The sequence below is a fragment of the Hyaena hyaena genome, unplaced genomic scaffold (assembly GCF_003009895.1).
Source record: "Hyaena hyaena isolate Hyena2069 unplaced genomic scaffold, ASM300989v1 scaffold_18, whole genome shotgun sequence".
NCBI lineage: Eukaryota > Metazoa > Chordata > Mammalia > Carnivora > Hyaenidae > Hyaena > Hyaena hyaena.
Genome location: NW_024080649.1, coordinates 1754286 through 1776558, shown reverse-complemented (window position 1 = coordinate 1776558; position 22273 = coordinate 1754286). Strand labels below are relative to the sequence as shown.

At 54.0% G+C, this 22273-nt stretch overlaps 1 protein-coding gene across 2 annotated transcripts; it reads left to right on the top strand.

Moving 5' to 3' along the window:
• On the top strand, positions 1-22251 carry SLC12A4 (solute carrier family 12 member 4). Of its 2 annotated transcripts, XM_039223524.1 has the most exons (24): positions 1-159; positions 4776-4870; positions 6295-6426; positions 10333-10479; positions 10566-10620; positions 12616-12746; positions 14260-14501; positions 14663-14877; positions 15406-15570; positions 15651-15749; positions 16028-16085; positions 16448-16622; positions 17064-17182; positions 18553-18651; positions 18843-18962; positions 19172-19276; positions 19520-19688; positions 19986-20181; positions 20300-20469; positions 20560-20691; positions 20769-20876; positions 21075-21262; positions 21385-21518; positions 21697-22251. In XM_039223524.1, exons 1-24 carry the CDS (start codon positions 45-47, stop codon positions 21786-21788), a joined length of 3261 nt encoding a protein of 1086 aa, XP_039079455.1. In that variant the 5' UTR covers positions 1-44; the 3' UTR covers positions 21789-22251. The 2 variants fall into 2 exon arrangements, with proteins under 2 accessions (XP_039079455.1, XP_039079462.1); XM_039223531.1 differs by lacking the exons at positions 1-159; positions 4776-4870 and adding an exon at positions 5097-5510.
• Positions 22252-22273: the final 22 nt, after the last annotated feature.

Below are 22273 nucleotides of genomic sequence, written 5' to 3'. Positions count from 1 at the left end.
GACAGCCGGGCCGGCAGCCGGTGCGGCCGGGCCGAGCGCGCGCGATGCCTCACTTCACTGTGGTGCCGGTGGACGGGCCGAGGCGCGGCGACTATGACAACCTCGAGGGTCTCAGTTGGGTGGACTACGGGGAGCGCGCGGAGCGGGAGGACTCGGACGGTGAGGGCGCGCCGGGTGGGGGCCTTGGCGGGGGCAGGGGAGCTGGCCACGCGTGGCCGGCGCTCGCATAGACATCCGGACCGTGCGAGCACACGTCGATGCGGGCCCAACTTTTCTTAGTCGGCGCCGCCGCCACTTCCCTCGCTTCGCGGGCGCAAACGCTAATTTTCTGGGCCCTTGGCGCCCGCGGCTGGGCTGCCCTCCCCACCCAGCTCCTCCCTTGCGGGCCGCGGGCGGGGGCTGCAGACGTGGCCGACGAAAGAGGCCAGGCCAGTGGGGCCGTCCGGATAGTGAATAGCGCCGAGCACCCTCATCCCTGGCCCTTCCTGGCTGGGAGCACAGCCACATCCCGGAGGGACTGGGACCCACAGTCCCTCCACCTTCTGTGAACCTCCCCCAGCCTCCTCTGGCTGCGCCTGTCCACTTGCGCTTCAGCGGCTCTGCCCCAGAGACTACCCTCTCCTCCCCCAGCCGTGTGGCGCCAGCCTGTGCCTGCCTGAGGGGGTCTGTGGTGACTGCCTGTGCGTGCCCTCGTGTGGATCCCACATTAGGGCTGTAGGTACAGTGGGCATCTGTAGAGCACTCCACAGAACCGGGCTTGTCTAGGCACTTCACGTGAATTAACTTGTTTAATCCTCCCAATTTCTCTCATGGGATGGGTCCTGTTACTCACACTTAGGAAGGAGTGAACTGGAGTGGAGCAGTTCTATAATTTGCTCCAGAGGATTCAAACCCAGGCTTAGAAACTACAGCACCCTCTTAACTAGGTGTTAGAACTAATGCTTAAAGGTAAATCCTTCCCGTCTCCCGGGTTCCTGCCTCTCCCCAGACCCCTTTTTCCACCTCCCACCACAGGAGGTCGGTGGCGGGTGGGGGCGACTGTCATTGCCAAGACTCACTTTGGGAAAACATGTCTGTACATATAGCAACATATGTATGCGCTTGTGCGAGTGTGTGGCTGTGGCTCTCACACCTGACTGCTGTGTGTGGAGATGGCACAGGACAGTGGTGTGGGCTGCTGGACATCATGTAGGTCGTACAGGCTTGATGGTTGTGTGCATGTACGCACCCCACCTCTACCCACCTGCCCCTAGCCTTGTTCCAGCGGTCAGCAAGAGCCAGCATCCCCTGCTTCCCTGTTAACTCTGGAAGGCTCTTCTCCCCCAGAGGCTGGGCCAGTCTGCATCCCTAGGATCAGCCTGCAGCAGCGGGCAAGGGCAAGCAGAGCTGAGCCTAGCCTCTGGCCCCGCCTTGGCCTCTCAGGGTGACTGGAAGGACCTGGAGCCACATTGGCTGCATCCTGCCAGGCCCCTCCAAGCTGGGCGAGCTCCTCCCACTATCTCCCCTCCTTCTCTTGCTCCTTGTCAGCCAGAACTTGGCTGTGTCTGCGGTATGGGGGACACAATGCGCCCTGGTGAGTGATTATGATCCTTCTTGGTGGGTACTGCAAAGGGTCAAGGGGCACAAAAACAGCCTCAGATCCATCTCGTGGGGCCACCCCAACCTGGTACCTGAATCTCTCAAGGCCCATACTTCTGCTCCAAGGAGCACAGATGGGCCTCTCATCCATCCAGCCCATGATGGCCTGTGGATGGCTGGGGGTGGGGGGAGGGAAGCTTCCAGAGGGGTACCTCTGGCAGATGCTTGTGAGCACAGAGATGGGGAGTCTCACCTGGATCCCCAGTTATAGCCGGTGTGTTCACAGCTGCTGGCAAGAACACACATATATGTACCTCACAGGTAGTCCCCAGGCCCACACCATGCTCTGATTCACTGAGGGTCTCAGGTTGGTATCTGGGCAGCTTTGGCCTGGCAGGCATGCCCAGACCTGCCCTGGAATTTTTGGAATAGCTGAAGGCAGTACAAACATCCAGGCACTGCTTAGGTCCCTGCACATTCCCACAGTTCTGTGGGAGCTGTCCTTATATGAGTTTGGGAAAATCCAAGGAATGATAGTCTGGCACCACATTGTTCCTTTCCTGATGCATCTGGGTATTTGAGTGAATGTTACTATTTCTACTTCAGAGAAGAGGAAACCAAAGGAGCACAGAGAGGGTAAGCAGATTGCCCTGGGTCACACAGATGGAGGTTCTGGAATCCAAGCCAGGCATATTGCAATCCCCAGTCACTCTTCTCTTGTTAAAGGCTTGCGGTGCACCCTAGGATGAACTAGAACCCAGAGTAGGAGTAGGAAACCTGCAGCATAGCTCCCACCTGGTTCTAGCGGATCCTGGGACCCACATTTGGGCCCTCTCACTGGGGGACCTTGCCTCTGACTCTCTTTGAGCCTTACTTTCCTTGTTACTAAAAGTGGGTAAATGATAATCCACTGAAGTGTCACTGTGAGGACTAAAGGCAATTCTTAGATGGGCTCTCAGCCACTCTGGAATCATGGCTGAAAGGACAAGGGATTGGCTAGATTTTGGAGGACTATTCACAGGCATTTTGGGAGGACTGCTATATGCTCAGCTCTGCATTTTTCTGGATACTAGTACAGTTCTCAGAGAGATAGGCAACAATAGTGGGATAAGCTGAAGTGTATGAGTTTAGCATAATTTATTGTTTATTTCCAACCTACTTCCACAAAAGGGACAGAAGAGATAAATGCAACAAAAGTGTCTCCCCCAAAGGACTGTCACTGTCAGAAAGATCATAACCACGAAGAGGAAGAGGGCAAGGATGAGATGAGACAGATAGTGACTTCATCTAAAGACTAAATTTAGGTTGGAGATCCCTGGAAGTCAATGCACGAAGGGAAGTAAGATGAGCTCTATAGGTGCCATTTCCTGACAGAATGAAGCATCTGATTCATTTAAGGGAGACTTTTTTTTTTTTTTTTTTTTGGTCACAAAATCCAAGAGTACTTTTCAGAGACTTCTCACTCAAGGGCTGTTAATACAACGAGCACTGTTACTGGGTTTTCTGATTTTTCTTGTGGCTCTTTATCCTGATCTTGAACAAACATCAAAGGCACAGCAAATGCCAGAGGACATCTGAGGAGCTAAATGACCCCATGAGGTTTTAACATGACTTGATGGGCTGGCTTGACCTCCTGCTGCCTTTGTCAGTGTGTTGTTGGCATTTACCTACACACAATCTTGTAGCTCATGAGACTGAGCAGCTTGGCTCACTTAGCTAGTCCAGGTTACTAAATGAGGCGGCATACTGTTTTCACATGCTGTGGGAAGGAAGAGCTGATTTTGCCCTGAAAATGGTCATCGACACAGTTTATTTCTCGGTCTCTGGGCCATAAAGAATCCACAGTACAGCACCTACTGAGTGTTGTTTGCTCAGAGATGGCAAGTTAAATCTTATACTAATGGCGAGAGGCTATATCAGATGGAGGATGAATCGTTCTTCTTTCTTAGCTGCAAACAAGAGAAATGACTTTTGGGCATTCAACCAGAGAAGGCTGACAGATAGCTCTCACAGAACAAGGCATGGCCAGTGCATGGCTGGACCATTCCACCAGTCTGAGTTGGTGATGACAATTCTGTCGCCACTTCTATCACTGGACACCAGGCTAACACTGCTGCCACAGTTATTGCCATCCAACACCAACATGGCTCTTTTGAACTAAGATGACAGATTTCCATTTGGCCATGAGGCCTCCAGCCACTGCAGCAGTTGCCATACTGTCTGGAGGAGGGGGTGGTGGGAAGCATTTAACAACTAGAAAAGGAGCCCTTCATGTCTTCTGCCTGCTCAGCGGAAGACTGGGAATGTCACCCACCGAAACTGACAAAGGATGAAGTTTGGAAAACAGGGCAATCAGAAAAAGCAGACAAGCTTTGAAACCTAAGTCAGATTTATTAAAAAAAAGGAAGGTAGGTAAGAAGGTAGGTAGGTCATCTGGCTCCTTTCTAGGAGGTTGCTTGGCACGGAGACACTGCTCAGCCACAGAGGGGGGGTGGAGGCTGGTAATGGCCACGTACCTAATCTGGGGCAAGTCCCTGAGATCTGGGGACAGGGAGACCAACAGGTGTCCTGCTAGTAGTCCGTGCTCAGTACAAGAGCCACCTAATCCGGTTTTGGTGGGCTTTCTTAGGAGACCCTTGATGGCTCCTTGCAACTTCTTCCGCCCGCTGGACAGTCCTTGCCCCTCCTCCCAGCATGCCCCGGGTTGCCCTCCATGAAGCCCCCGGGCGGTGCATGGTGGGATAGCTAGCAGGCGGCCCCCTGGCCATGGCAGCTGAAGGCGCCCTGTGTGGCTTCGTCTATCTGGAAGGCAGCACCCAGTCAGGCCCCGAGGACGCCGAGCCCCTGGCGCCCAGCACTCGGGGTATTCCAAATAGGCCTGGGAAAGGGGAGTTGGGGCGCGGTGGTGGAGTGGTCTGAGGGGAGGCCAGAATCTGGCCACGCCCCCTAAGATGGCTCCTCCCTCTGCGTTAACACGTGGTTGAGCCCGTACGCCTGGGGATCGTTTACCGCCATGATAATTCTGGCCCTTTACGGAGGCAGGCAGCGTGTGCTGGTGAACCTGAGGCCCAGCCTGGTAACACCCTCCCCTAAAGTGCTCTACAGAGATGATGTTTTGTGGGCTGGCCTGTTGGGCTGGTGTGCTAGGGGCTCAGGAAGCAGTCCCTAACTGGGATTCTGTCCCTCTGTCTTCACAGGACATGGCAACCACAGAGAGAGCAGCCCTTTCCTTTGTCCCTTGGAGGCCTCCAGAGGAAGTGACTACTACGACAGGAACCTGGCACTGTTTGAGGTAGCTGAAGAGCCATTCTGGGCCACAGGTGTGGCGGGCAGGTGGGAGTGGGGGCAGGAGCCTTTCAGAATTCAGACCTTAGCTAAGCAGGCAGTTAGGTTACCTCATGTCTTGGCTCCTCCTTCAGTCTCCCTTTGTTTCCCTTGGCCCTTCGAACTGAAACTGCTTTCCCAGAGGCCACTCACAACCCCACACCGTTACCACCTCTGCAGGTGATTTCCATGTAGCCCCCCAGCAAGGTAACCATCTGTCAGGATTTCTCACCTCAGGATTTCCTTTTTTCCCTTTACTCATAGTATTTCTCATTCTTCCCTCTCTTGTGAACTCTTCCTTGTCCTGCCTGGTTGGCTCCTCCAACTCTTGTCCTCACGTTTACAGAGGCCTGGTCCTTCTACTTTCTCTCTCCACACCTGCAGCCTTATTGGTCACCTGTCTGGAAACAGTCCCAGTTTTATGCCTCTGAACTTGAATTTTATCCTTTTCAGACTTACGCTCAGAAATTGGATCGAGATTTTTAAGACATGGTTTAGGCCTCTAAACTCGGATTCACACTTTCAGCTGTCCCATGATAGAATCTCCTGGGCTTCTCAATCTCCACATGCCCCAGAAGACCTGCATCTTCACTTTTCACTCCAAACAGGTTTCTCCTTGTGTGTAGGGTCAGAAGGGAGCTGACTGACAGGGAAAAACTAAATGTGGGCAAGAGGCAGGTAGAGGCATGGTGCTGGGGAGGGTGCCGGAACGGGGAAAGCCTAGACTCAGGTGTGGGTTGGGGAGCCTGAAGCCTGGGAGGCCTCCTGATCTGGAAAAGCAGCAAGTTTCTGCAGCAAAGGCTTTGACCTGGCTCCACTCCCAAGATGGGCCAGGATCCTACCTTGGGGATTGAGGTGTGTTACTAGGCCCTGGGCCTGGAGCCTGGGGGTAAGACCACCCAAGCAGCTCAGGGTTTGGATGAATAAGAGAGACTTCACTTATTCCAGGCATCCCCCTTTTGGCTTCCTTTGTTTACTGCAATGGCTTTTTTTATGGGAGAGTTGAGGGCAGATGTGAGTGCCAGAGGCCCACTCGTAGCTGAAAGGGAGCCAGGCATAACAGGCAGGATGAAGTGTGGCATTCGCCTGTCTGCCAGCCGTGCCCTGCCCTCTCCCCTGAGGCAGGTATTTTTCACAAATGGGCTGGTAGTGATCGTAGCCAAGATGAGGCAGAGGGAAGCAGTCACTGGACAGCCTTTGAGTGGCACGTGCTGGGGTGTGGCACCCACACCTGCCCAGTAGGCTGGCTTGGGCTTCCCCAGGCAAGAGTGGGATCAGGCCCAGGCCTGCCTGAGGGCTTGGCAAGGGAACAGAGGCCAGGTTGCTGGCCACCACAGGTAGCCTGGTACCAGCCAGGCCCATTGCCAGATTACCCTGTGGCTCTGTTTACAGGAAGAGCTGGACATCCGCCCAAAGGTATCATCTCTCCTGGGCAAGCTTGTCAGCTACACCAACCTCACGCAGGGCGCCAAGGAACATGAGGAAGCTGAGAGTGGGGAGGGCACCCACCGGAGAGCGGCCAAGGTAAGCTGGTCGGTCAGGGGCAGCAGAGAGGCCACTGCTAGGAAGACTGACTCAACACTATGGAATTGGCAGTTGTGAGCATCCCAGGGGAAGTGGGCACCAGGTATGGTGAGCATGGGTGATGGGCATTGAGTGCCTTGGGCTCAAGAAGGCTTTAAGGGGTGAGCTAAAGAGAAGACCCTGAAGGGAGCAGAGGACTAGAGGGGCGGAGGGCCAGGAAGGCCCTCAGTAATGATAGTGAGAGTGACAGCTGCTTTTTCTCTGATGTCTCTGTGCGAGGCATTATGCTGAGCAGTGGACGTGCGTGTCACCTTTACATCAAAGCTGTGAAACACGTGCTATTTTCACCCTTAATTTTACAGATAAGGAAATTGAGTGTCAGGGGCATTAAGTAACTCACCTAAGGTGACTCAGCTAGACAAGATCATTGCGTACACTAGAAGACAGATTTGTGGATTCACTGTGAACTCTGTGACTATAGAGGGCCAGAGCACTGGCATTCATTCCATCCGGATGGAGAAGGGAATCAGGAACCTGGTTATCCATTGGGACTATGTAACCAGGTGACCAAAACCTGCCTCTCACTGTGTTGCTTCCATTGGCAGACGTCTCAAACAGCCCTTGTGTTCCTTGAGTGCCAGGGTTAGGGGGGTGATTGGAGCAAAACACTGCCTCTTGGGGCTTCCCTATCCCTCTCCTGGCCCCATCCCCCATCGCTACGGGCCCCTGGCCCTCCAGCCCTCCTCTCTTCAGGATGACTTTACACATCTTTGCTCAGCTCCTATAGGATGGGGCTCAGTTTAACTGAAGACAGGAGGGTTGTTTTTTTTTGACATTTTCAATTTGGAGGCAAAGAGCCCTCCCTCTCTACTTACTGACTTCCTGAGGTTTGGGAGACAGCTGTGATTTAGAAGGAGCTTGGATCTCGCCAGCACCAGCCATAGTGTTTTTGCTGGAGATCAGCACAGGCCAAAGAAGTTCTTGTTGGGATAAACTGGCGACCCAGCCTTGGACTTGCTCGTGAAATATGGACCTTGCTGGGGTGGCCCAAGGAGAGGGTAGACCAGGCCACTGTGTACCCCTCACCTTACCCCTCCAGGAGGCAAACCAGCCCCCAATTCAGAGAAGGCAGCTGAGATCTTGAGGTCACACGGACTGGACCCCCGCCCTATCCTACTGGTTGTGATTTTGCTGGCATTTTTTGGACTGCCCATGGCAGAGAACCCTGAGTATCTCTGACTATCCTTATTTAGCTCTGCAGGGAGTAGCCTCTGAGAGTATTTCCTGCAGTGGATGGTACAATCCTTTTTTTTTTTTTAACGTTTTATTTATTTCTGAGAGAGAGAGAGGCAGCATGAGCAGGGGAGGGTAGAGAGAGAGAGACACAGATTCAGAAGCAGGCTCCAGGCTCTGAGCTAGCTGTCAACACAGAGCCCGATGCGGGGCTCGAACCCACGAACCGTGTGATCATGACCTGAGCCCAAGTTGGACGCCCAGCCGACTGAGCCACCCAGGTGCCCCTACAATCCTTTTTTTAAAGAAATTTTTATTTTTTTATTTTGAGAGAGAGAGAGGAAAAAAGCTCATGAGTGAGGGAAGGGCAGAGGGAAAGGGACAGAATCCTGACACGGGCTCAATTGCATTATCTGGGCTGAAATCAAGAGTCAGATGCTTAACCAACAAAGGCACCCAAGTGCCCTCTTTTTTTTAAATTAATCTATTTATTTATTTATTTATTTATTTATTTATTTATTTGAGAGGGGGGGTATAATCCTTGATAAGAGCCTCTCTTTGTTCCTTAGGGCCAAGTCCAGGGAGCTGGTGGTGAGGAGTAAAAAGGTCCCTGAGAAAGGCTAGTGCACATCCCAAAAGAAGTGTCAGAAGGAAGTCTGTGTTGGTAAAGGGTCGTGGTCCTTAGCTTTATGAGGAGCCTGTCAGGATGCAGGGCCTCAGTTCCAGCTTACCTGCCCGGCTTACTGGCCCAAGGGTTAGGGTGGAGGAGGATAGCAAGAGTGTCTCAGTTCCAGTAGCTTTGCCATGGAGGAAGCAGAAGGCTGATCCAGTCCGTAGTGAGTCAGCAGGAATCTGGGGAGTTGGAGCTACTGAGCTGTGGTCCTCACCCAGGATGGGTCTGAGCAGGGTCCTCTGGAAAGGAGGCTTAAAGCAGGAAGGGTGGGCCCCCAACCAGACCCAAGGCAGCTTCTCCATGGCAGCTTCTCTGGGTCTGGCCTGATGACCTTCGGAGGCTGCCAGAGGTTATTTGGGGATGCAGAAAGCATTTCCGGCCCTGCCCTTTCCCACACTGCCCTTTCCCCAGAGTGACTCAGCTTTGAATGGGGGTGGGGCTGGGAGCTGCACTATCCAGTGAGTGGTCCAGGGCCTCCGTGTAGGGCTCAGAGCCCAGATAAGGTGTGTCTGTCACCAGTTCGAAGGACCATTTGTTTTTACTTGTGCCTTTCCAGGCCCTTCTGAGGTCCCTTTAGACTGCACAGAGATCCTGCCTCAGGCCCGGCGGGACCTTTCAGAAGAGTTCGTATGGCCACATAGTTCTCTTTCCCACCCCCGCCTCAGGGCAGCAGGCTTTGCTGGGGCTCTGGTGGAAGCTCTTCAAGCCCTGCTACCCGAGGCTGTGTTCATGGGGGCTCAGTTTTTCACAAGGTGCTAGCCTTGCCTCTGCCCTGGCCTCCTGGCTGGCCCCTACTCTGCCCTTAGCAAGTAGAGAAATCCTGCCTGGATTTGCCCACTGGACCTTCCTTACCTATCCTTCAGCTTAAGTGTCTATTGTCTATGCACGATTTCCCTAGCAAGTTATCCCAGGGGCCTTCCAAGGCACCACCCACTGGGCTCAGGACCACCTTTCGGGTACATGTGGGGCCTATTGGTGATAGAAAAGTAAACAAACCAAGTATATACCCCAATATGGTCATGAGACATTCGAGTGAACCGTTACCATGACCTGTGGTGACTACTGTGATAGAAGGGTATATCAGATGTGTTGAAGGGATGTAAGAGGAAGTACCAACTCAACCTAAGGCAACCCAGGAGAAGTTTCTAGAAGAGGTAACAGTTAAAGCCCCCTGAAGGTTTAACTGAAGTAATGAGGCAGGGCTGACCCTTCTAGGCAGAGTCCAGCACACGTCCTGGTTCAGATGTTGTGAGGGACCAATGTCATCAGAGGCTGAAGCTGTCAAAGAAGGTGATGGGGCACACCTGGTGGCCCAAACTGGGGAGTCTGGCCCACACTGTGGATTACAGGAGAGACATTGCAGAGGGTTTTCAACAGGGATGATGAGATTAGACTTGGTTTTCAGTGGGCTGTCAGCAGGTACAGGAAGGCACCATCCAGGTGCCATAGGTGTGGTGCCCCAGGTTCAAGGGACTGAGGCTGAAGTCAGGCAGGCTGATCTTAGGGCAGCTTGGGAGGCAGACTGGTTACGACTTGGTATCCAGCTGGACTGGAGTTGACTGGAGTTGGGGGTTTGAGGGGAGTCCCAGGAACAACTTCTTGGACTCTGACATGGGTGACATGGCACCTGCTGAGGGAGATGGTATTCAGGACAGACCTTTCTTTCCAGAAGTTTTGCAGAAAAGAGGAGGGGAAGGGAGCAGTACCTTGAGGGGGAGGTGAGGCTCAAAAGCTCACAGGCAGGGTTTTGAAAAGAAGTAGGTTTTGTACCTTTCCAGTCCCAAACATCTTCATATATGGAAGTCAACATAGATATCCCAGCTGTCACCCACCCACCCGTGCTCCCCAGCACTTACACTCGGGGTTCCCCTCTCCAACCTGGTCTCCGATAGAACACCCTGGGAATAAGGGGACTTCCGAGTGATCAGGGGCTGGCCTTTCCTGGTGCAACTGAGACCCTTTGATGTTCTGTGCTCTCCCCCTCCCTTTCTGCTCCATAGGCACCCAGTATGGGCACCCTAATGGGGGTGTACCTGCCCTGCCTACAGAATATTTTCGGGGTTATCCTCTTCTTGCGGCTGACCTGGATGGTGGGCACAGCCGGCGTGTTGCAGGCCCTCCTCATCGTGCTCATCTGCTGCTGCTGTGTGAGTATCCTCACCAGGATGGGGGCCACAGCCCCCTCACAGAGCCCGCCTAGCTGAGCTGCTCACCTAAGCCCTCCTTCCCACAGACCTTGCTGACGGCCATCTCCATGAGCGCCATCGCCACCAATGGTGTGGTTCCAGGTGGGTAAGCACCACCCCAGGCCTGATGGGAGGAAGGGACCCAGGATCCGCCTTGACATGCCCAGGAGCCCTCATTGCCAAGTCACACCCTCCTTCCCCCCAAACAGTTCTCTGGTGAGGTTGTAGTTGCTGACTATGATAGTGCCAACACTTAAGAGCATCCTTGCTTGACAGAGTTTGAGATTGTTGTTGTTTTATGTTTTGTCTGTTTAGTATACAAGTAATTTTTTTAAAGGGTACTGGGGCTGACAAAGACCTATGTATGGGACACATAGGGTGGCCCAAACCAAAGAGTCTGGACACTACGGATTATAAGATAGACAATGCAGAGGGTTTTCCTTTTCAGCAGGGATAATGAGATTGGACTTAGTTCTCAGAGACCCCATTTATTTATTTATTAAACCATTAAAAAAATTTATTTATTTATTATTATTATTTTTTAATATTTTTATTTATTTCTAGGAGAGCGAGAGAGAGACAGTGTGAGCAGGGGAGGGTCAGAGAGAGAGGGAGACACAGACTCCGAAATAGGCTCCAGGCTCTGAGCTGGCAGTCAGCACAGAGCCCCCCCCCGACGCGGGTCTTGAACCCACGAACCGCAAGATCATGACCTAAGTGAAAGTTGGACGCTTAACTGACTAAGCCACCCAGGCGGCCCTAAAAAAATTTTTTAATGTTTTTTTGAAGGGGGCGGGGGATGATCAGGGGAGGGGCAGAGAGTACGAGACACAGGATCTGAAGTGGGCTCTGTGCTGAGAGCAGAGAGCCCAATGTGAGGCTTGAACTTATGAACCGTGAGATCATGGCCTGAGCTGAAGTCAGACAATTAACCAACTGAGCCACCCAGGTGCCCCTATTTAACCATTTTTTAAAAAGTTTTTATTGATTTGTTATTTTAAGAGAGGGACTGAGTACGAGCTGGGAAAAGGTGGGGGGGGGGGGGGGGGGGGGAGAGAGAGAATCCCAAGCAGGCTCTAGATGCTGTCAGCGCAGAGTCCAACTCAGGGCTCAAATCCATGGACTTGGATGTCATGACTTCAGCAGAAATCAAGAGCCGGATGCTTAACCAACTGAGCCATCCAGGTTGCCCCTATTCAACCATTTTTATACTGATGGGGATGTCTGAGTATGTATTTTATTCTTTGGCTCATAATCCAGCGCTATGATAATTTATTTTGTTGCAAATAAATATTGAAGAATATTTTTCTTCAAACTGTTTCACTTTGGCTGTTTAGCTATTCAGCCAACTTTGGCTCTGTGTCTGGATTTTTTTTAGTAACAGCTTTATTAGTATTATATAAAAGTAATGAGGAAAAAGGCAATATATGATTACCATAAAAAGGTTTGAAAATGAAGAAAAATATTTAAAAGAAAATTGAAAGAATCCATAATCCCACCATCCTGAGTTAGAAACAGGATTGATAGGATACCTACACCTAATATATGTGATTATTCTCTTGCTCTTGGGATTGATTTCTCCACTGTTCTAAACACTGTCATGAGCAGCACCGCACACAGATCTGGTCACAACCCTATCTGTTCCCTTAAGGAGAGGATCTTAGAGGTAGGACTACAGAATTTTGGCAGGCCCTTTGCTCAGCCCGGGGACAAAAGAATGACAACACAGCCCTTGCATTAGTCTGGAGGGGTCAGACAAACAAACACAGCCCTAGGGAAGGGTGAGGCAGGTTGAGATGGGACCTACTTAGCTAGAGGAGGCTGTAGGGACTGGCCCAAGTGCAGGGAGCTGGAGGACAGTGGGCCACGTGGCCATTGCTGTGGATTAGAACTGCCCTAGCAAAGCAGTCATTTTACTGGCCCATGCTGGGTGTTGGAATCAGATGGGAAATGGGGTTCAGCCCCAGCCTGGCCACTTACTATCCATGCAGCCTTGTAAATGGGAAAAACAGTCCCTGTCACGCTGGGTGGTTGTGAGGGATTGTTTTGGGGGAAGCCCCCTTAAAGAAAAACAAGCCTTGACTTTCTCTGTTGTAGCCGGGGGCTCCTATTTCATGATTTCCCGCTCGCTGGGGCCAGAATTTGGAGGCGCTGTGGGCCTGTGCTTCTACCTGGGAACAACATTTGCCGCAGCCATGTACATCCTAGGTGCCATTGAGATCTTGCTGGTGAGTTAGGCTAAGCCCTGGCCAAGTCTGTTGTCCGTAGAGTCCATTTCCCATAGGCTCGGGCTGCTCATGCTCCCCTTACCTCTGGCCAGGGTCTGGGGCCTATACAGAAGGCCTTCTCGAGGGAGGAAGATCTTTGCTCACACCAGTCTCCCCTTCAACCCCTTGCCAGTATGGGCCAGGCAGGGAAGGGGCCTGGCTGCCTTCACCTTGGCCCTGAGCGTTCCACCCACCTGGGCACCATTTCAGCCATAGCAGTTGGTCTGTGAACTGTTGTATTTAACTGAGTGATCTTGGTGATCATGCAGAGCCTACATCCTGGGCTTGTGTAGGCTCTGGCAGGTCTGTCTCCCCCAGGGCTCTATGCCAGGGCCCTTCAGATCAATGTTATCCTCGTCCCTAAACCAGAGTGAACAGGACCTTGTCTGGAGGCCAGTGCCCCCTCCATGAGCCCCATGTGTGCTCTGACTCAGCTTCCCCCTCCCCACTGGACTTCCCCAGCTGGTGAAAAAGAGATGGAGGGGCCGTGGGGAGTACAGGGTAACCAGTGCCCATGCCTGGGGATCCAGACAGTAGGAGATGTTTACAGGAACTGCCTGGCTATGCCCACCCCCAGGTCCTTTGCCTGTAGAATGGCTCTGCTCCTGGATCTTCTAGGGTAGGGGTGAGGGGTTGTTTTTTTGTTTTTCTATTTCCCACACTCCTACATTATTATTTGGATTCTTTCTGTAAGGAAAATTTGTCCTCTTCCCCATTTACTTATTTAATCATGTACTTATATCAGTGTGGACTCTTGGATATTTACTTTATTCTTTGGCTCATAACCCAGTACTATCATTATTTATTTGTTGGCTGTTGAGGTATTCAGGTTGTTTCCCGTGTCTGAATTCATTTAAAAAATAGATTTATTAAGATATAATTCATATACCATACAATTCGCTACCTATCTAAAGTATGCAAGTTAATGGTTTTCAGTATATTCATGGAGTGGTGCAGCCATCAACACAATCAAATTTAGAACATTGTCATCCCCCCGAGAAGAAGAAACCCCATAATTGGCAGTCATTCCCATTCCTCCCAGCCCTAGGCAACCATTAATTTGCTTCTTGCCATTAATCATATTTATACATTTTGGACATTTTCTTTCTTTTTTAATTTTTAAAATGTTTTATTTATTTCTGAGAGAGAGAGAGAGAGACCGCGTGAGCAGGGGAGGGTCAGAGAGAGAGGGAGATACGGAATCTGAAACAGGCTCCAGGCTCCGAGCTGGCTGTTAGCACAGATACCGACGCGGGGCTCGAACCCATGAACCGTGAGATCTTGACCTGAGCCGAAGTCGGATGCTTAACTTACTGAGCCACCCAGGTGCCCCTGTACATTTTATATAAATGGACTCATATAACATATGGGTTTTTGTGTCTTTTTCTGAATATTAAAAGAAAAAGAAAACCAAAATGACAGGATTCACTTTCCAAGTAGGAAGATCGAACTTTCTTTATCTGTCTTGTTTCAGACCTACATTGCTCCGCCAGCTGCCATTTTTTACCCAACAGGCACTCACGATACATCAAGTGCCACCTTGAACAATATGCGGGTATATGGGACCATTTTTCTGACCTTCATGACCCTAGTGGTATTTGTTGGTGTCAAGTATGTGAACAAATTTGCCTCACTCTTCCTGGCCTGTGTGATCATCTCCATCCTGTCCATCTATGCCGGGGGCATCAAGTCAATTTTTGACCCTCCTGTGTTTCCGTAAGTAACCTGGGAATACCTCCAGGCATTGCACTGATATTCCTCCCAAGCAGATGGCCTTTGATGCCAGAGGTCCCGAGACTGGAGGATGGGAACACATTGGGGCCTCTAGCTGAGCAGGTGCTGATGCTTCTGGTCCCCGCCCCCCCCCTCCCCCACAGAGTATGCATGCTGGGCAACAGGACCCTGTCCCGGGACCAGTTTGACGTCTGTGCCAAGACAGCCGTGGTGAACAATGAGACAGTGGCCACCCAGCTATGGAACCTCTTCTGCCACAGCCCCAACCTTACCACTGACTCCTGTGACCCCTACTTCCTGGTCAACAATGTGACTGAGATCCCTGGCATCCCTGGCGCGGCTGCTGGTGTGCTCCAGGGTGCGTCCTCCCTCCCATCTTCCTGCTTCTGACCCACAGGCTGAGCAGGAGGCAGGGAGTGGAGCACAGAGCTGTCCTTGTGTGGCCAGCTCAGGAGTGGGGGGCAAGTCTGGCTGCCTTCCCAGCCCAGCAGTGTCCTCTCAGCTTGGCTCCTGCCAGCTAGGTTTTGAGTGAAAAGAGCCTGTTTGGCCAGTATCCCAGGCATGCAGCAGCCCCCAGAAAATTCTGGCAGCCCCTCTCCCCAGTCACCAGCCCCTGACGCTGCCTGGGATTGTTCTCACAGGAGCCATAAAGGGCCTCTGTCTAGGAGGCAGGCAGCGGGAATGCTCTGGCCGATGGTGGTTCAGCCACCTCTGCCTGTCAGACTTCTAGCCACAACAGCTCCTTCCCTGTGGCAGATGCAAGTCTCCCCTAGCCCGGTATCCTGAACCCCCAGAGCCTCTCACATCGGTAGCCTCTGGCTGGGCTGCCCCAAATTGCCCCTGGGAAGTAAGTGGGGCTGCAGTAGTGATGCTGCTGCCCCCACAGAAAACCTGTGGAGTGCCTACCTGGAGAAGGGCGAGGTCGTGGAGAAGCATGGACTGCCTTCCACAGATGCCCTTGGCCTGAAGGAGAGCCTGCCCCTGTACGTGGTGGCCGACATCGCCACATCCTTCACCGTGCTGGTTGGCATCTTCTTTCCCTCTGTAACAGGTGAGTACTTCTTGCCAGCCCACCCAGCCCTGCCCGGTCTCCCGGGGGGAACCCCTGAGGAATTCTTCTTGTTTTTGGAGGCATTATGGCTGGCTCAAACCGCTCCGGGGACCTCCGTGATGCCCAGAAGTCCATCCCTGTGGGGACCATTCTGGCCATTGTTACAACCTCCCTTGTGTGTATCCTTTCCCAGGCCTGGGGTGGGTGGGAAGAGGGGACGGGAGGCACTTGCCTGCATATATTACCAGCTGGCACACACAGACATACCACACACACGTGGACGCGTACATACCTTACTCTTCACATGCACGTGCTTGAGGAGTCGGCGCACAACACAAAATCCTCAGCTGCGTCTACTGGCTAAGGCTAGGACAAGGGGCGTGTGGGTTCTGTATGGGGACTGAGGGGGCGGGCAGCAGTGGTAGCAGAGGCCTAGCCTTCCTTGACACAGCTGTAGACTTCAGCAGCGTGGTTCTCTTTGGTGCCTGCATCGAGGGTGTGGTACTCCGGGACAAGTGAGTGAGCTGGGCCCCTCCCTGTGGCAGGGGGCTCAGCTTTTGCCTGCCCTGACACCAGCTCCCCTCGTACGCGTGGTCCCACACATGTCCTCAGGCTGCTGGTTGCCAATGGTGGTCTGTGCCACCAGGTGAGTCCGGCCCCACCAGGACTTTTTCTTCTGAGAGGATGGTGACATCAGGACCAGGGCTGGGCTGAGGGAAAGGATAGGGGCTGGTGGACTAGCCTCCTCTGCTGAGGGGCCAGAGCTCTGCCCACCATAGCCATCCTTCCTGACTGCTGACATCCCTCACTCTGGGCAGCCCCACCCAGAGTTTCGGGGCTCCTTGCATGGAGCATGGCCTGAGCCTGGCCCCTGCAGGTACGGTGATGGCGTCAGCAGGAACCTGGTGGTGGGCACATTGGCTTGGCCTTCGCCCTGGGTCATCGTCATCGGCTCCTTCTTCTCAACTTGTGGTGCCGGCCTGCAAAGCCTCACTGGGGCACCACGCCTATTGCAGGCCATCGCCAAGGACAACATCATTCCCTTCCTCAGGGTGAGCCTGTCTTTACTCCCCCATAGCCTGGTTATTGCTGGTCTCCCATGCTGGCTGGGGTAGAGAGGTAGGGAATACAGACGCATTGCATCCTGCTGGGGCCTGTGATGGCCCCAGGGCCACGTAACCATCCATGGGAAGTTGCTGCGGGCTGCCCTGGCCCTGCCTTGCATCAAGGGTGTGCAAGTAGTTGGCAGAGCTACTTGTGGCCAGAATCCTCATGACCTATCTATGGCTCATCCACAGCGGAGAGGCCTGGGGAGATGGGAGGGCAGAGAAATTTGTGGTATCTATCAGGACAGTCACAGATACGACCTGAGCCCCAGAGGGGCAACTTGGGGATGATGGAGGCCAGGCTGTGGCTTGTGGCCCAAGGTGTCGAATGGTGGTGATGGGACCAACTTCTTCCCTTGCTGACCCTACTGACCCTGGTGCATGCAGGTGTTTGGCCATGGAAAGGCAAATGGTGAGCCAACGTGGGCACTCCTCCTGACAGCACTCATTGCTGAGCTGGGCATCCTCATCGCCTCCCTCGACATGGTGGCTCCCATTCTATCCATGTGAGCTGGGGGGCAGGGCAGGGGAATGGTCTTGGGAAGGGCTCCTCGCACCCTCAGCACCCCTCAGCCAGAGGCCCTAGCACCTCCCTGTGACTCTGTCTGGTGTTGAAGATGCAGCTGGGAGACATATCAGGCTGCATGGGGAGAAGTGTGCATGGCAGAACTCAGCCTACCTCTGCGTGCAGGAGTGAGCACTTAGGCAGACCAACAGGTCCCACACTCCTCCATGGGAGCCTCTCAGAGCAAGCAGCCAGAGCCCTCCACTCCCGGACAGAGCAAGCAGCCGGTGCCTAGTGCCTTGGTGAAGGCACCACTGCCCCACCTATCTGTTTTCGAAGTCGTTTGCTTTAAAGTTCTGGAATCAGCTGGGCATTTGAGATCTCCCAGTGCCCTGTGGGAGGTGGTCAGCATGTGGCAATTTCCAGGGATCCGTGAGGCAGAGCTCATGTGGTTACTGTGTTCACCTCTGCCAGCAGCTACTCCATTTCTCCTCACACATCTCGTTCTACTGCCCATGCTCCCTCTTGCTTGCTTGGTTATCATAGGACTACTGCTCACTGCCCCAGTCAGTCTATAGACCTGATAGGCCCTCCTTCTCCCTGGAAGTAGCCCCTCCAGCCTCAGCCAGGCCTTCCAAAGTCAGTGCTCTCTGATTCCCCACCACAGCCCAGCTCCACCAGTGCATAAATAGCACACCCAAAACTGTTCTTGCCACCATCATGGGGTGGTGATCCCTCACTGCCCAAGCCAGAGCATGTGCCTCAGCCTTTATCAGGTGACTCTTCCTTGCAGCCCTAATGGGACCGGCCATTTCCCCCTTCTGGGGGTTTCTGCCTGTGGCCTGCCCTCACTAGTAAGACCTCCTACCTTCTTGTCTGCCCTTTCTTTCCTACGAGCTGAAGGGCTCACACAGCAGGCCTAGCCCATGTCCCCGTCTCCTACACCCACCACGGCGTCCCTCAAGTGTCTCTAATTCAGTGTATGCAAAATGAGCCTTTTGTATTCCCTTGAGGTTCTCTTCTCCACACTCATGACAGCCCCTCATCCAACTGTCACCCAGGCCAGAGGCCTGAATATTGTCCAGCCATCCCCAGACACTGAGCACTTCTCGGCACATCCTTTCCCAGTGTTCCCCCTGCCCGCAGCCCACCTTCCCACCTGCAGACACTTGTCCGTCCTCCAAGACCTGGCTCTGTGGATGCCCTTACAGAAGTCCCATCTGCCAGCTCGGGAGACCTGGCTGAGCCTACACAGGGCAGGGCCTTGACACTCTGAGTTCCTAGTCCAGCTCCACCCTGGGGAAGATCAGGTGTATCAGTCACCTGGCTGCCAAGGAGGCCACTCTGTACCACATATTCCCTGTGCTGCAGGTTCTTTCTGATGTGTTACCTGTTTGTGAATCTGGCCTGTGCTGTGCAGACGCTCCTAAGGACACCCAACTGGCGGCCCCGGTTCAAGTATTATCATTGGTAAGTGCCACTGGACCTCTGAGCTAAGTCCTCTGACACAAGAATTTTGGGGGAAGCTAGGAGCCCCATCCCATCCAGGATGGGGGTTGAATTTCGTGGACAGTGATTGCTAGTGGTGAGAGATTGGCGGGGGTTGGAGGCTTGGGGCCCTACTGATCTTTCCTGATTCTGGCCCTTCCCCCCCGACTCAGGGCGCTATCCTTCCTGGGCATGAGCCTCTGCCTGGCCCTTATGTTTGTCTCCTCCTGGTACTACGCCCTGGTCGCCATGCTCATTGCAGGCATGATCTACAAGTACATTGAATACCAAGGGTGAGTGAGGGGCTGCCACCTGGCTGGGACAAGTGGACACAGTCTGTATGCTGGGTTTGGGGGAGCTGAGCCATCCTTTGCTAGCCACCATGGGTGCGAGGCTGGGGGTCTGTGACTCAAGGTCTGGTCGCCCTCCATCTTAACACACACATGGACAGAATCCCATGGTTGGGACCAGGGGCTCACCAGTTCATGGTTGGCCACTGCAGGGCTGAGAAGGAGTGGGGTGATGGGATCCGAGGCCTGTCCCTGAGTGCTGCCCGCTATGCACTGTTGAGGCTAGAGGAGGGGCCTCCTCACACGAAGAACTGGCGGTGAGTTCACACCCAGACTGGCAGGAACCACTCTAGGTTCTCAGGGGGTTCCTGTGAGGGTGGGAGGGTCAAGAGGTGCTGGCTCTCCCTCCCTAGTCCATGTTCCCTGTGCTGGGGTTGTCAGTGGTGCCCTTGGATCCCTGCTACTCAAACTGGTGGGGTCCTGTGAGCTGAGAAGGGAAGAAGAGGGGCTTCCTGGAGACCTCTGGCCCAGGTCTGAGGCTCCCCATATGGCCACTGCAGGCCTCAGCTGCTGGTGCTGCTAAAGCTGGACGAGGACCTTCATGTGAAGTACCCACGGCTCCTCACTTTTGCCTCCCAGCTTAAGGCTGGCAAGGGCCTGACCATCGTCGGTTCTGTCATCCAGGGCAGCTTCTTGGAGAGTTATGGCGAGGCCCAGGCTGCTGAGCAGGTGCCTGCTTTGGGGGACGGGGCCAACTAGAGGTGTCTGGGCTGCAGCTGGCTCCTAGGAGAAGGAGACTAATCCTGACCAGCCAGGTGGACAGCACTGCTGCCATGTGAGAGCTGGATCAAGGCAGGGACAGTGGGAGGGAGGGGTTATGGCTGCCTCTTCTTGAAAACATGGCCTCCGGGTGGGCAGCTTCCCCCCTCCTCCCCCACCCCCACCTCTAAGGCATTCTGTTGGGAGGGAGCCCAGCAGAGGGAATGCTAATGGCCTTGCCTGCTGACGCTGGTATGTTTCCTACAGACAATCAAGAATATGATGGAGATTGAGAAGGTGAAGGGCTTCTGCCAGGTAGTGGTAGCCAGCAAGGTGCGAGAGGGGCTGGCCCACCTCATCCAGTCTTGTGGCCTGGGTGGCATGAGACACAACTCCGTGGTGCTGGGCTGGCCCTATGGCTGGCGACAGAGCGAAGACCCACGTGCCTGGAAGACCTTCATTGGTTTGTGATGGGATAGATAGGTCCTAGGCTTGGCTGTGTGGGAGAGGGGCTGGGGATGAGGCGAGGGCAGAGGCTGGAGGGCCACAGGCCAGCAGTGAGCAGTGGCCCTCCTCCCCAGACACCGTGCGCTGCACCACGGCAGCCCACTTGGCCCTGCTCGTGCCCAAGAACATCGCCTTCTACCCCAGCAACCATGAGCGCTACCTGGAGGGCCACATTGATGTGTGGTGGATTGTGCACGATGGCGGCATGCTCATGCTTTTGCCCTTTCTGCTGCGCCAGCACAAGGTGGGCCTGGTGGCTGGGCCCTGGTGGCAAGGGCTGGGCCCTTGGAGAGGTGGAATGTGACTAAACCACCCACCTGCTCCCGTGCCACAGGTGTGGAGGAAGTGCCGGATGCGCATCTTCACAGTGGCCCAGATGGATGACAACAGCATCCAGATGAAGAAGGATCTGGCCATCTTCCTATACCACCTACGCCTTGAGGCAGAGGTGGAGGTGGTAGAGATGGTGAGTCACCTGCCCCTGTGGCTCTGCGGATACCCTGTCCCATGTAGCCCATTCTTCACAGCCCACTCTCTCCCTAGCATAACAGTGACATCTCTGCATACACCTATGAGCGGACACTGATGATGGAACAGCGGTCCCAAATGCTGCGGCAGATGAGGCTGACCAAGACGGAGCGGGAGCGAGAAGTCAGTGGCTTTCTTATTTGGGGCAGGGGTGGGTGGCAGTCAGACCTTTGGAGACACCATCAGTTTGGGGCATCAGAGTGAGTCACCTCAGCCGCACCCAACTCAGTACCCATTTCCACGAAGCCAAGTGATTATGTTGGGCCAGCCAGGCCCCCCTTTTCCCATGATACTGAGGCCACCTCCTCTGATTTTCCCTAGGCCCAGCTGGTCAAGGACCGGCACTCAGCCCTGCGGCTGGAGAGCCTGTACTCAGACGAGGAAGACGAGTCTGCAGCTGGGGCTGACAAGATCCAGATGACATGGACTCGGGACAAGTACATGACAGCTGAGTCCTGGGACCCCAGCCACACCCCTGACAATTTCCGGGAGCTGGTGCATATTAAACCGTGAGTGCAGTAAGAATGGACCCAACCACAGTGGCGTCTGGGGGTGGGAGGTGGGATGAGATGGGAGAGGTGGGATTGGGTGGGCCAGGGGTGGGGTCTACGATCAGCTGCATTACTTGCAGGGACCAGTCTAATGTGCGGCGCATGCACACTGCTGTGAAGCTCAATGAAGTCATTGTCACTCGCTCCCATGATGCCCGCCTGGTGCTACTGAACATGCCTGGCCCACCCAAGAACAGCGAAGGTGATGAAAATTGTATCCTTTTGTAGAGAGGCAGGCAGTGGGGAGGTGGACACACAGGAGGTCAGGCCAGGAGCTCTTCTCCCTAGATGCCCCCGGGGGGGTGCTAGCTTACCCCAGCTCTGATTAATAGGCCAGACTTCCCTGGGTGCCCCTGGTCCCGGTGCTGCCTCTTTGACTTGATGCTCTGCAGACATGGAGTTCCTGGAGGTGCTGACTGAGGGCCTCGAGCGTGTGCTGTTGGTGCGTGGCGGTGGCCGCGAAGTGATCACCATCTACTCCTGAGCCTCATATACACTTGTGGCTTAGAGTGGAGGTGTCCAGGGTAGCAGCCCCCTCCCGGCACCCAGCCACCAGCCCTGCTTTGCTTGGCCCCACCCTGGACCCAGCTTTGCTAGGTCTCCTTGGAGACCAGGCCTGGGCCTGGCAATGGAGAAGGATCCAAGGTTCTGTGGGACCCTGAGAGGTTTGGGGACTTTCCCATCCAGCACCCCAGGAGAAGACTGGTGGGAGCTGATGAGGAATTTGAAGGCAGCCTGCCCAGGCACGCTATTTATTGCATATTTATTGTTTGGATGTCACCATCAGAGAGGAGGGGAAGGGGGATGAGGGAGGGGGGTCTGACCCAGCCCACCTGCAGGATGACCTGGCTCAGGCTACAGTGTGCAGGGACCCCCACCGAGCGAAGCCGAATGGAACTGGCCAGCTGAGGCCTGACTTTTTCAATAAAACATTGTGTACTTCTGGGCCTCCTGCTGCCCCGGCTCTGT